We start from the raw sequence: 14,659 nt of genomic DNA, 5'->3' as shown, positions 1-14,659 counted from the left end.
CACAGACTGATATAATGGCAGGTGCCTTGTGCAGACCGCAATACGCTGCGATGTAAAAGGTCTTGTTCGACAGTGCATCATACGGGAACGAACGGTGGCAAGCAGGAGTGGTGGAAGTGGTGGAAGACAAAATGAAAGAGAGGGACACATGGAAAGCTACCGTCATCGTCTCCCTCGCTTCCCGGAACAACTGCAGCAACAAGTGCTAAGTGGGCGCTGCAAGGATGCCCAGCTACGTGTCAAATACACAAACCATCGCATTAGCACTATGCTGTTGCATGAAGAAACCGCTGGAAAAAATACGTTTGCCCCCAAAACTCCCCAAAGGATTCTTCGTCATCGGAAGCACGCAAGGTCAAGAGATTCTCGGATAATAAGACAGGTCTCACCTACAATAAGATATCGCTTGTGTGATGTCACGCACGTGTAGAACTACAAGGTTGCGCGTTTTACGTTAACCCGTCGTTTGGATTCGCTGCATTTTTATTGCGTCTGGCTATCTCGCTTGCGGTCGCAGTTATAAATGAAATTTTCCCATTCAGAATGGAATCCAGCGGAAGTATGAGTCCAGATATCTTGTGGCGATCATTGACCTTGCATATACCAGGAGCCGTCGAAACAGCTTGAAGCGCCGAGTTCTGTCAATATAACTAATGTTTGATCTAAAACGTCGTTTAACCATGACCTGATATATTGAGGCTATTTAGCTCACATAAAAAACTATGAGCTCATGAAGCTGAAAATGCGGGAGCTAAAGACCCTTCTTGCTAATAAAATCCGGCAGAAGTGTTACAAGCATGAAGAGCATCATTTGGCCATATTCTCGCCCAAATTTCGGCACACGTACGCTAATCAAATTTCATCTGGCAACAGTTGAACCCGTCGGACGTTTTTAAAGCAGCTCTGCATCAATGCCTTATGTTTTCATCTTCTTATTGAAGAACATTTGAATCGCCTTCGAATGTTTGGCCCAATACGGAACGCATGTATCCTACCGCGACTCCGAAATGGGCTTCCTCGCAGCCTCTGCCTAAGCAGCTGCAAAGACCTGGCCGGGCGTGATCTGTCGGCAATATTAGGTCTCCACTGTCGGGGTCACCGATGGGGATTTCGCCCCTGTTCACGTATTGACATAGGCCCTGGCCTGCGCGGCGGTGAGACGACGATACATCACGAGTTATGAGTCAGCCGTCGGTAACGAGTTGGTAGCGGGCATACGTGACGGCAGGCTGCGCATCAGGCACGTTCTGTCGAAAAAGCAATCATCATAAATCAAGGCATTCACGAGGTGGCGTACTGAGGATGCTCGGTTGCGGGCACAGCAAGGCCGATCCGGCGGCCAAACCTATGATTTTGACCGCTTGCGGTGCCTTATCTCTGCCACATCGCACGCTAGCCACGCTGCGTGGACCTGTAGTGTTTATGCCTCATTAATAGTCCACGTTCCAAAGCTTTGTAAGATGGCAATGCCCGACACGTTTCATTCTCCACGTTCACAAGCATAGAGTGGCAACACTATAACATGCAGTCACCGGCAAGAGCCGTCGAGAGAAGCCGGCCAAGATGATGGGCATCATGAAACCAAATGATCAAGCGGTCTTGAGAGCGCGCCTGGCCTTTGTTTATATACGCCGGCCGGTGAGCTCCGTACCCAAACATGCGGGCTGTGTAGGGCTTCACCGAGACGACACGTGGCCACGCGCTCGCGACTGGTGTGGTCAGGACAGGAAGATATCACATGGGCAGGAGATGCTATCTGAGCGAGATATCATGCATGTGCGTGCAGATTCAGTTACGAATTACAGATGTGAGTTTGGATTGCGGGAAATGATAACGCATGGATGGCGTATGCGCGCAGAGGATCAATTTCCATGCTTTGATACGGTCTCCAGAGAGCGTTCTTTCCCGGCGGTCAGATGCACCAAGTAAGAAGTCCGAAGCATCCGCACTGCGTCGCTTCTGGTTTGCTATCACTGACGGAGCACACTTACAAGACTTAACGTGTTGGGTAAAGTCATGGGTACATATGCAGGGATAACATGTTTAGTCGGGTACAGATCTTAGCAAACTACGGCCATGGGTAAAAATGTACAAAATGATGCGCAGATAGTTCACGAATGCTGCTCAGTACTACTGTGTGCGTGTCTTTATTCACGACTAGCTTCCATTCACACGTCTTTTGAAATCACCAACACAAAGGAATCGGTCCAGGCGTAAACTACCGCGAAAATTTTCCATTATTTAGTATCTAAATGCTGGAAAACGTAAACTGGCTGGGTTGCGGGTGGGTAAAGCAAGTAAGAGACTGATAGCGGATGGTTATGGGCACATGAGTAGCGGGTGGATCGGATAAAACAGACCTTACCCTTGAAATTCCTTGGCGCAGTACAACCCGAAGGCGTCAGCGCCAGTAACCGTATGAAGCGCGCTATTGCATCCTGTGCAGGTGGTCTTGATGGTGCGGACAACGGCTCTCGCGCGAACGCTGATCAGTGCCTGCTAACACCGCTATCGATGGGCGTTGCTCAGTTTGAGGTCGGTCCCGAGACCTCAAAACGTCAGCTGGCGCTCGGGTACGATGACGGGGAAGTTGGGCTCTCGTGTTCCAGCGAACGCCTCTTTAGAGGAACTGCTGGCCTACCCGACCCTTCGCCATTCCTCGGGTTCCGCATGTGAAGAAAATCTGCTCGACCTGGCTCAGCTGGCGCTTCATTGGCTGACGCTAATGGTCGGCTCCATATTGGCCAAGCATCCGTCGGTGGTGTCAAGGCCACGCTACTGAGGACTCTCGCCCGGTCTACAAGCCCTGAGACCTGACCTGATCCGCCCCTAGGCCCAGGCGTCCAGGGTGCCAGCCCGCCGGTCATGCTGACGGCGCTTGGTAAGCGCTGGAGCCAACACCTGCAACACAGGTCAGATCAATACCCAGAATTCTGGCGGGATTTATTTTGTACCATCTACCTTACGGCCGTATGCATCGTAGCTCTCCTCAAGTTAGGCGAAACCTCGTGTTATAATTTGTAAATCTTTCCACCTCTTTCGTCATCAATAAATCGATTCAAGATCGTCCCAGTCGTTCCATTGGCCCTCACCGAATTGCTAGGTGGCTAGACAGTTACCACGGGTCTAATTCTCACCAAGGGCGGTCGAATTGTCCCTTCCAACAGGCTGGAGCAAAACCACCCCGCAAGTCAGGACATTTGCAATGGGTCGAGTTGGGCATCGCGTAGCAAGCAACGTTTGGCGATGACTGGGATCCAACGACGTTTGTGTCAGCGATTTGCACAGCCGAGTCAGTTTATGTACCGACTCACTTGTTTGCGACTGCCGTTGTTGGTATTCAGGGACGTGAGACAAGCCCCAGCACTTCTGGACCTCCGAACAAAGCAAAACTGTACTTTCGGCAAGGCGCCTATTTACTATGCAGCTTTCGTAAATCTATGAATCGCTGTCCAGTGTGCTTGGAGTCACTCCGCGGTCCGAAAACATTTGATCAGCAGCAGTTTGCCTCAGGTCCTGAAGCAAACACAGCTTTTCAGCTTTTTTGCCTCGGAATTCGAACTGATCTTGATTACACTGACAATCTTATTGCGATGCAATACTGTGAATGCATGTTTCAAACAACCATCGACGAACGCGAAGTAAATTGATTTAATTAGCATGCGGATACATTGGTAACTTATCAATAGAATATATGATATGATATCCTACAATGATATGATATCATATCACGCAAGCGGTGCGGTTGGATGTAAGCCCAGCCTACCCAAAGTTCATCAGGCACCGAAGCTTATAACCGTCGGTAGGGGGTGGGGGGGGGGGGGAGGCATTACTCCGCGCAAAAGGCCGACTCCACCCCCGAGCGCCGGGTGCGCTGCCTCATGATGGACCAGCGTCCCCAGATATCTACATTCCTAGCCACTCGAGCTACTTGCCAGACCTCCAAAGTGGTGACCACGTCCGTGTTGGCAACAGAAAGAGGCGTTGGAAACTCATCTGTCTTGTTTATCGGGCGTCGGCGTCGGCCATGAAAAATGAGATAAACAGACTTGCTAAACGCTCTGCTGGTAGCGCTAAGGGAATTTGGTCGTGTGATGGTGTGCTGGTTGGGTGCACGCACGGTATTAGCAGACGAAACAGATGGCCCCGGGCCCGCCACTGGAGGCGGTCGCTCGACCACGCGTCGGGCACCACCCGTCCCATTGGCCGGGGTGGGCATAACGCAGGTCGGCCCCCTCGCCGATGACATGCACAACCGCTCAGCAGAACGCTTTGAATTATCCTTTGTCGCCTCTGGTTAACGCAAAAACATCTGCGCTTACAATTAGTTTTAAAACAGCGCCGAACGTGACAATTTTAGCCTTTTATTAACCATGTTTGCACTATGGTACGCTTTCTGGGAAACAGCGTCAAGAACAAATATATGTCAGCGGCTTCCGGTGACTTAAAGTTTCAGGATGGGCGGGGAAATATCTTCGCCCGCCCTGCCTAACAACAGGACAGGGTGGGCGACTGAGTACCCTGCCCATCCTGTGGTTTTCCCGCCCGAGATAGACTTCAGATTCGAGGGTGGTTGACCGCTTTCGAAAGCTCCGAGCATTTTCTCCATCCTTCCGACCGCTTGATAGCGATTCCGATCTCCATTGCCATTTTGACTTCACTCTGGAATTCCCGTCACGTTACCAAGGCTGCAAGATCATCAGTCATCTGACTGTTGCTTGCGCGTTTGAATTTCCTTTGTTAGATATTTCCCAAGAGTAAAGATGGCATCTCCCTTCTTCCCTTCGGGCTCGGTATAAATCAGCGCTTGGATCCGATATTGAACTCATTGATGCCACGGCCGATGCCGACGCAAGGACAGCCGAACTTGGCTGGCAACGAACATGGGTGCAGCAGGCCCTGAAGCCGCGGTACAGCCATGGGAGCCGCGGTACAGCCATGAGAGCCACGATGTAGCCATGAGAACCGCCCTACAGCCATGAGAGCCGCGGTGCACCCATGAAAGCCGCGGTACATCCATGAGAGCCGCGATGCAGCCATGGGAGCCGCGGTACAGCCATGAGAACCACGATGTAGCCATGAGAACCACCCTACACCCATGAGAGCCGCGGTACATCCATGAGAGCCGCGATGCAGCCATGGGAGCTGCGGTACAGCCATGAGGGCAGCGGTTAAGCTATGAGAGCCGCGGTGCAGGCGTGGGAGCCCCGGTGCAGTCAAAGGAGCCGTGGTACAGCCATGGAGACTGCGGTGCAGCTATGGAAGGCTACGAAGGTCCTTGGGAGGCTGGGTGGCGATCTAGCATTGTTGCCGGACCCCGTTTATCTGCGCGGCCTTTTCTCCGTGTATTTGCGCTGCCCTTTGCTCCGTACTCGGTACGAGCGTCGCAGTGATCTGCGGCGCCAGCACTGCGGGCAGAGCGTACCTGATGTCGTCTGTTCCGCGCGGCAGCGGTGTGATGCGGCACAGTCTAACACTCTCCATCCTATCGTCCAGCGTCGCAGCCGACGCCTCGCTCGCACGCCGGCACGGACCGTACCGGTGTTTGGATATGGGTATGATATCTGTGTGATCCGTGCGATATGGGTGAGTACCGGTCGGAGGTCAGGCTGTGATTTGGTGAGCTGACCGGTCGGTCACTGACCCGATGGCCAGCCACCGTTTCTGGCATGCCATGGGCACAAGAGCGCAAGCGTCGAACCCATCATGAGACCTGGTCGCGCGCGTTCCCTGACCGTAACTGCAATTTGTACGCCGCATTCAGAGAGACATCGTGGCGGCTAACGTCAGTCTGGCCGGTTCATGTTCCATGCACCGCGAAAACAGCGAAGAACAAGTGAGAACAGATCCAACAAGGTGGTACGTACACTTCGCAGATAAAATGGCATTTGCTTCATGCGCACCCACTGTGTTGGTTTCAGATCCTTTAACACGCGCTCGGGTGGCCCGTTGAATATCACACGTTCGGTTGGGGGTCGGTTTCAGATCCCGAAAATATCAAAGACCAAGAGAGCTAGAAACACTAAATTGACCGGGTGGATTTATGTTTGTTAGCTTATTGATGTCAAAATTTGAGTCTCCTAGGTCATCACCTTTGGTTCACATAAGGTCATACGAGGTCTAAGTCCATATCGGTGTTGGAAGTGTGTAAATATTTCCTCATCCAATTGCCTTGAACCTAGGTATCTGTTTTAACCGAAAGAACACCTTTGCCCTTAGAACGTCATGGTCACCAAAACCAACGAGACTGATTTGATTTTGGAATTTCAACAAGCGTCAATAATTATACTTGGCGGTGTGTTCCTCAACACAAATGTAGATCGGGGTCATTTTAGGTCAGTGACTGTCTTTGACCGTTACGAAATTCATGGGAGATGTCTATTGTGGTCCCTATTGTCAAGAAATTCGAAATAAGTATCAAAAACTACCTGTTAAAGCATGTTTGTTAGTAAAAAGTGGGTTGGTTTTGACCTCAATTGGCCTTCATACCTGAACCAAGGTCAGTGAAATTTGACACAATCCTAACTCCATTGTCAGCTTGTCTAAAAAAACATCCCAAAAGTTTCGTCTAACACTCTGTTGCTGCATCAGATTAGACCATGTGCTAAATATTGCCTTTGCGACACTCACGGCTTAACTCTGACCTGCCATAAGCCAGCGACCTCATAATGCACATTTGATTTTGGTATGCCGAAAGGTCTGCTTTTTAATTAGCTATATATATACACAGCTTGGCGCACCCACGCCACGCCATTTTTGGCCCCCAACACGAGCTGCACCAGAGACTTTGATAAGGATTTCCTTCATGGAGATCGTCCTAGTAATAATGGCGGAGCTCAGAGTACCCTTTTCTGTCATGATATTTTGCATGTGTTCCTATTTTCAATTCTTTCTGAGCTTAACCCTCACTGCCTAGCAAGTTAATCCTCGTCCCGATTCGCCGTTTTTCATGACGCGTACTGGCCGGGGGGTGTTTTCAAACTAATGAAGATGACTTAGCGAAGAAACTGGCAGATTGGTCTCAATTGCGATAGGTACTAATTTGTATGTCATTAGATCAATACTTGACATTATTATGGCAGGTCGAAGGTCATATTTTCCAGAAAATCTCACTTTTTTAGCTCTACATCATACACACGAGGCTATGCTTTGTGACGACACGAAACTTAAACAGGTGCGTTTCTCGCTCAATTCTGAGCACAATGAGGCGGATTTTAGGCCATCAGAATGATTTCGGGGGGGGGGGGGACTGAGCAGTGGAAAATGCCCCAACATGTTACATTTTGCCAGCAAATAGCTTTCTCCTGAATTTTGTGTACTTTCGTTATAAAAATGGGATTGGGCTGGGCTGAGTGTGGGCTGGCTGAATGGGCTGAAGCGTAAGTTGGTTTGAGGGAAGGACGCTGAACACCTCCAACTGAATAGGAAACTACATCCCTGCATTGGTGTATTTTCTATGTATTTCGAGCGTTCATTTATAACGTATGGTTCCATTCATGCAACAAAGTCGGCCCACCGCGAGCGTTGCGCGGCACCGCCGGTTGCCGCCCGCCGCCTGCGCCGGCCATAGATCGCCGCGCGGTGTTCGTCAAAACCTCCGCTGCTCCGCTAGAAACACGTTTTTAGTGTCAAAACACGTGCAATGGATGTCTAATAGGCTACTAAAATTTGGGCGCGATTACACGACATATGCGGAGAGGTGTTCTCCAAGAACCTTGAGGAGATATATTAACCCCTCTCCCCTATCAGTGCGAGGTTCAACTCCACGCATGTGGCTGTCCGTGCATATCGAGCTATCCCGTTTACCAGACAGCTTGTCGTCTAACATCCTATTAGCCAGCCCGTAAGGTGCTCCATTTCTGGCCGTGCCAAGATGGGCGAGGCCAGCCACGTGGCGCGCTGGGCCGGTGGAGCACGCATGCGGCCCGCTTCCGTGTGCTGGGGGGGGAGGGGGGGAGGCTGGACCGGAGCATCATGCGTACGGTCCACTCCCGCGCCTTAAAGAAGGAGTCTGGACCCGTGCGGCGCGTGGCCCGCTCCCGTGTGCTGAGGACGGAGGCTGGGCCGGTGCGGCACGCACGCGACGCGCTCCCGTGAGCTGAGTGGCGCGCGGGAGAGCCAGAGAGCCGTCCGTGCGGTCGTCTCCCCCGGGAGGCCGCGGCCCGGGCGGCCGCCAGCTCGCCCGGGCCGCGCCGGCGCGCCGGTGGCGCCGCCCGCCGTCGCCGGCGTTGGCCAGGCCGGCCGGGAGGCTGCAGTTGGCGCCCGGTGGCCGGTGGTAGCCCGGTGAGCAGGGTAGCGGGCGCACGCACACAGACCACCCGACCCAGGACCGTGCGCTCGACGGCCGCGGCGGCCGCGCTCCCGGCCAGACGTCCAGTTCTTCTGTGAATACCGACCGCGAGGCGGGTGGCATCGGTGAGCGTGAGTAAAGGGTGAACTTGATCCCGTTGGTAATTGTAGGCCTGGCAAACATGAATCTGAAGCGAAACCGTTACCGTCTGAGTTGCAGAAACTGAAGTGCAAATTCGCTATGACACTTACATCGATTGATGTTATCATTAATCAGCTTCATGAGGTGCGTTATAAGTCAGAAGATGTGGCAACAAACAAATCACACTACGTACACAGCTGCATATCATCAAGGGCATCATATCATCTGAGTACCGGGCTCGTGGCTCTCAGTGCGTTGCAGGCCATCATTAGATGACACTACACCGTTTTGTTAATGACAACGATTCTCAGAAGGCAGGCTTGTTGCTACTAGACAGGTCCTCTTGGCATACACATAGAAGATCCACTTGCTCCGCAATGGCGTGGCTAAACACCTGCCCAGTGGAAACCTTAGCCCGCGCCGCATAACATCACGGCTTCGAGGAGCCCGCCTCATCCAGGCGTACAATGTCCTGTGGACTTCCGACGCCGGCAGATGGCGGTACTGCGGATGGACGCATCCCCACCTTGTGATTTTTGTAGTCACATACCCGCGCCATAACCCAGAGCCCTCACCCGAAATGACACGAATATGTGTTATTGGGACATCTGGAAATGAGGAACAGAAGGAAACATCATTGTTTGAGTTGTTATTACTTTATTTGATGATATGTCCATCATATTTCTTCCAATAGTCACTCTCACATTTATCCCGTGATTTTGGTATTATAAGCTTACCATTCATAGCACCGAATCTGGAGGAAAGAGTGCCTCCTCGATAGAACATATGTTTACCCAACGCCTTTTACGTCACCAAGCGGAGGTTAACGTTTTAATGAGCATAGCCATCTCGAATATTCTGGCTAATGGCTGCGTCAGTACAAGTGCAAAGCACACGCCAACACAGAACCATCGTTTTTTTTTTTTGTAAGTGGTTGGGGGAATGAGTCCACCCCACAACGCACCAACCCCCACCAATATTGTGCTTCTCAACAGACTTGGGCCACCTTACCTTGACGGGAATCTTATCCCATTTTTTTTTATCTTGCATCAAATAGTTTTTTCATCCAAAGCAGTAGTTAAGAATAGCAAATCGTGCCGAAAAAGATAGGGTTTATGTGCCAGAGAACTTGTCCGACCTTTATTCAAAATATTCAAGGCACCAATACTGGGGGCAGCCAGCATTTCAGAGTCCAGCTCTGTATTTTCGGGAATGAACCTCATAAAATAATCAAAAGCGACATCCGTGCGCTAAGGTGTTGTTATGAACGCTGTCGTAATGCGCACATCCATTCATTCCCCCTGGATCCACTACTGTGTTCTTGATACCACTTGTATTCATCACCAAACATTACCAAAATACGACGCGTAAAACTTACTAGACCCATTGCTCTGAGGCGTGCTGATCCTGTCTGACACTCAGATCGGAACAAGCTGATCAGTTCCGAGGGAAAGGCGCATAAAATTGACTAGCTCCCAAATATGCCGAACGTATTTTGCTAGCTTTTCACTACGGAGGCAAGTCTACCAGCCGGGTGGCCGGCAGGGAGAGGATGGGTTGGCTCAATGGGAGAATGGGAGAATGGGAGCGGGAGAATGGGTGGGTTGTTTCTTCCCTTTTTAATTCGCAAGAAATATTGCTGATAAGCGGCTCTCATGACCGCCAAAGACCAGGATATTTCTAATAACCTGGCACATTCAAATTGTCACAACCTGTTGCAAAAATGCTGTTAAGACATCAGATCCAATACATTGTTGCTAAAATTATTATCGCGTATGTAAAACCCATCCGCCAGCACGCTGACATATGCGGCACTCACCCTTTTGAACCCTTTTCCGGACGGAGCACAGCTCTACCCTCCTTATTATGAACCAACAGCTCTTCTGCACATCTCGGTGCTGATTTCCCACACTGTCCCTGTGATGAATCACTTCGGTTGCCCTGGGGATCATGGCGATACATCAGACCCTCCAGGTGTCCGCCTAGGAGGAAGCCGGGGAGCGCAGGCCAGAGGAGCGGGCTGGACATTTGCGAACGGTCTCACAGGAGATGACTTCCGCGAATCCGCACTACCAGCCGTGGCGGGGTCTCACAGGTCGTGTGGAGGATATGACCATTCTGCCGGAACCACCGATTGTGGAAGGCTGTGAGGGAAGGCGCTGAAGCTGAAGGAAGGGAAGGATTGGCGCTGAAGTTGCATTCATGATTTTGTAAGACGTTCTAATACCCCGGAGTTTGTCACGTCAGTGGCACGTGTTAATTGGGGGGTAAGCGCCTTATCATTCACTCAAACTGCCTCTCCAGTTGTGGAATTTTCCTCCCCCAGCGGAAATGATGCTGGTGAGGCATTTAATTTATGTATCCGACTGGGGAGGAATTCAACTCCCGGGTGAAAAGAAAAACATGTCTGGCTGTATACGTGGCGTGGTCTAACACCACACAAACACATTCTTTTTTTGTTTGTTTCGATAGCGCGTGGCCTGGAATTTTATTCGATGTGCCTCGGATGATCCACTTGATACCATGCACTGCTCAACACGGCGCAACTAACGGCAAAAATTGTCGATTTGCGTTGATCAACGATATTCAACGTCGCGACATCAGGAACGGCGTCAGGGGCTTTGGGCTGGAGCGGAGGAGCAGGAATTTCCAGGGGTCTCCCAGACAAACGGAGGCCTGCTCACAGGACGGCTCCTGGACAAACTGAGGCCTCCTCACAGGACGGTCTCCTGGACGGACTGAGGCCTCCTCACAGGATGGTCTCCTGGACAGACTGAGGCCTCCTCACAGGACGACTCCTGGACAAACTGAGGCCTCCTCACAGGACGGTCTCCTGGACGGACTGAGGCCTCCTCACAGGATGGTCTCCTGGACAGACTGAGGCCTCCTCACAGGACGACTCCTGGACAAACTGAGGCCTCCTCACAGGACGGTCTACTGGACAAACTGAGGCCTCCTCACAGGATGGTCTCCTGGACAGTGCTGTTTTGAGGGGAGAAGCATCAAGCGCATGTTCCTTCTTATCAAATTGCTACGTGTATCATATCCCAGTGAAAAAAATGTCGACGATGAAAATATCCAGGATTTCTTCTGAATATCCAGCAAAGGATCTCGCTAGCATAAAACGGGGCGTCATGTTCCAGAAAAGGGCCCTTAATGCATGAAGGGGGGCATTAATCTAAAATGGGATGCTTTTAATTCGCGAAGGGGCCTCCAAATCTAGCCAAGAGCCTCGTTATTCGAAAAGAGAGTGTCGTGATCCGCAACCGCGGCCATCTGATGGATGACAGGGATTTCCTATTCCAGAGTGGGCCCCTGGACATAGAGGGACCTCTTAAGCCTCCCAACGCTGAACAGGGACCTTTTAGTTCGTAACGGAGTCGCCTAAGGCAATAACAAACATAAGATTGGGCCTAGTAATCCAGAGCATGGGATTCCTTATTCTGTGGTGGTGGTCTGGAGTTTAAGGGTGTGTCTGCGTCGAGACCGTTTTGCGCCCGCTGGGATACCTGGTCCATAAAGGTGGCCTCATAATCCAGAAAGCGGACCTTTCAATGCATGAAAGGGTCTTCTGAGCGCGAAGTATTACCCTCGGTTCAGTTATGCGGTTCTCCTTGATCCGGATTTCGGTGTAATCAACGGGAAGCGACAAGCCTTTGGTTTGGGAAGAAGGGCTTCGAAAAATTTTGAGCTGGCAAAAACATACTCTTGCCTCTCTGACTCCCTGCTGCGCCATCCCTCTGCGACGCCACCTGCTTAATTCCATATGCCCCTTGAGCAAAAATAATTTTGAGCCACACGAGAAACGTTGAGAGATGCGTTTGTGCTCAGGCAAAACACAGGACAAATTGGAAAGATGCCGCCAAAAATAACACAAGATGACATAGCAAAAGTTGAGCCCGTCATAACAAAGGACCTACCAAAATAAATCGCAAATATGCCACAATCACACATCTTTGCGGCACATTCCAAAAACGACTAAAAAAATCTTCCACAACGGGACCATCCACCAAAAGCTGACTGAGGCTAACAAAGAACATCGGATGATGTTTGTCACCTGGCTGAAGACCAAGGCTGAAGCCGATGCCGGGATTCTGAAACGAGACGGGCTCAGCGATGAGGGCAACTTCCACATGAATGGGGGAGCAAGCACCCAAAACTACCAGACCTGGGACTCGGAGCCACCCCACGCCATGCTGAGAACCCCCTCCTCTTACAGCCCAAAGGTGGCAGGGGGGGGGGGGGGTGCGCCATAAGTTTTAGCTGCCACCTTGGCCCCTTTTTCCTCCAGTTTGAAGGTGACTCCAGGGCCACGGTCAACAGGAAATGTTACGTCAGCACACCGGAGCACTTCTATTCATGACTGGAGCAAGACCCCGAGGGTAAAAATGGAAACTTTATGGATCCAGCATAGCTAGGGGGCTCCCCACATCAAAAACGGCCCTAGCAAGGCAGGAGAACCACTTTGGAGCCCACATGATCATCCGAGAGACTGGTAACTCGTGGTCAGCCCACTCCCCGGATCGGACCACTCTAGATCTTTATGCATGGAATTCCGAAAATTCCATGTCTACAGAGAGAGCCCTCAGAGCCTTGATGACCTGAACAACGCCATCAGCCAGGAAGCGCTCAAAATTACACCTGATGCGTGCGCCAAGAATGTCGATGATGTGCAAAGCGCGCTGACCTTTACCTCCATTTGGACCACGTGCAAAAAGAGAACGTAAATGGAGACAAGATGTTTGTCATGCATGAGACAAACTTAACGGTTGCGCAAATCTTTCACATAGATACCCTTTGTCTATGCATCTTGTCATTTCTGTTTTGCTATGGACAGATAAAATCGGAATGTATTTGTCTTTTCACCATGCATTTAAGCCAGCCCGGTAAACATCAATGCCTAAGCGACTCAAAGCAACCATATGCAGTGAGCCAGAAAAGGAAGGCCGAAAGCACCAATAAGTCATAAGCGTGGAAATTCGTCCCTCAGAACCGGTCAGTAGATGTACGCTGCCCGAATTTTTCATTGTGTATCATGAATCGACCAAGTACGCCACTGACCATTACTGAGGAAAATACAGTTGGTTTTCTGGTTTGAAAACATGCTGGCAAAAAGACTAAAAATGTGTTTTTGACAAAGTCTAAGTGGAAATTTAAATGACTTGGGGTTTTCGGGGAGGGAATTTGCTCATTTTGTCCCTCCTTGGATCTTACCCTGCTGACATCAAATGTTTACCACAAAAATGCACAATATTTTTGAAACTTTCGTCACCTTAAATATTTCGGTGGAGCAGCTGATGACGTGAAATATGGAAGGTATCTGTGAAAAGGGCGGTGAGAATGGAAAAGCCCCGTCTTAACATAGCGCCTCAAATGGTGCAAAAAAAAACAACTGCAAACCTGAGAAGGAAAGTCGGATTCTGTGTACTCCCGCAGGCAAACGGCGGCTACCGCACTTAACAGCACGAATGCAATATCGATTGGCCGGTATTCACATTGCCTCGGTGCTATCGAAAAACATAGCACTAAGCAATGCGATTAACAACAACTTAGTTCGAAGCTGCGCATTTGTGTTCTTGGTGAAAGTGAAAGTGCGGCTGACAACGTCATCTTCATGGTGTTCGTGCGTGACAACGTTATCTTCATGGTCCTCGTGCGTGACAACGTTACCTGCGAGGAGTCTCGTGGGTAGCTAGGACGTTTGCTGACACCGCAGGCAGGATGCGCGAGAGCTCGTCACGCCGTGTTTGCATGCGCTCGCCACGTGGCCAGCCGCCAGCGGTTCATGATTAGACTCGTTGCGGAAGACGGATGTTGGTCGATGAGACAAACGGCGCAGTCCAAGGGCGTTCTCATTGACGCTCAGCATCGGGTCGTCCAACAGCCGACTCTCAAAGTGTCCATGGCGCCTTGTCAAATGAATGCTGGTATACATTTCACCGGACGTAAATTCGTCCCCCTCACTCCGTGGTTGTCGCGCATGCCATTCCCTTGCTTTGTTCCCTAAAGCTATGGCAAATGGATATGACGATGGACAACGATGACATTACCATTTTTGGTATTGGAACTGCGAAGTTACAACATGCTTCGCTTCATCCATCATTTGCTGTCGGACGCTCTACGCTCCTTTATGTGCTTCACAGTAATTCCGAAGCGAGCGGCCCAGTGGTGTGACACTTTTCCGCGCCCCTCTACCCATGTTCAAGGCTGCTCTTGTACCTCGTGTCA

At 50.8% G+C, this 14,659-nt stretch overlaps 2 protein-coding genes across 2 annotated transcripts in view; one reads left to right on the top strand and one right to left on the bottom strand.

The window, feature by feature from the left end:
• Positions 1-2,829: 2,829 nt before the first annotated feature.
• The window catches only part of LOC119092343 (sodium- and chloride-dependent GABA transporter 1-like), a 31,480-nt gene continuing 19,650 nt past the window's right edge, over positions 2,830-14,659 (bottom strand). Inside the window, exon 11 of the mRNA XM_037215307.1 lies at positions 2,830-2,901. Within this exon, the coding sequence (XP_037071202.1) occupies positions 2,830-2,901 (72 nt within the window). The remainder of the gene's footprint in view (positions 2,902-14,659) is intronic.
• The window catches only part of LOC119091422 (sodium- and chloride-dependent GABA transporter 1-like), a 61,428-nt gene continuing 55,038 nt past the window's right edge, over positions 8,270-14,659 (top strand). The window contains 1 exon segment of the mRNA XM_037214206.1: positions 8,270-8,421. The gene's annotated coding sequence lies outside the window, so the exon portion shown is untranslated.

This window comes from Pollicipes pollicipes, unplaced genomic scaffold, assembly GCF_011947565.3.
Source record: "Pollicipes pollicipes isolate AB1234 unplaced genomic scaffold, Ppol_2.1 Scaffold_3447;HRSCAF=4054_pilon_pilon_pilon, whole genome shotgun sequence".
NCBI classification, from domain to species: Eukaryota; Metazoa; Arthropoda; class Thecostraca; order Pollicipedomorpha; family Pollicipedidae; genus Pollicipes; species Pollicipes pollicipes.
This window is presented reverse-complemented; position numbering and strand designations above follow the sequence as displayed.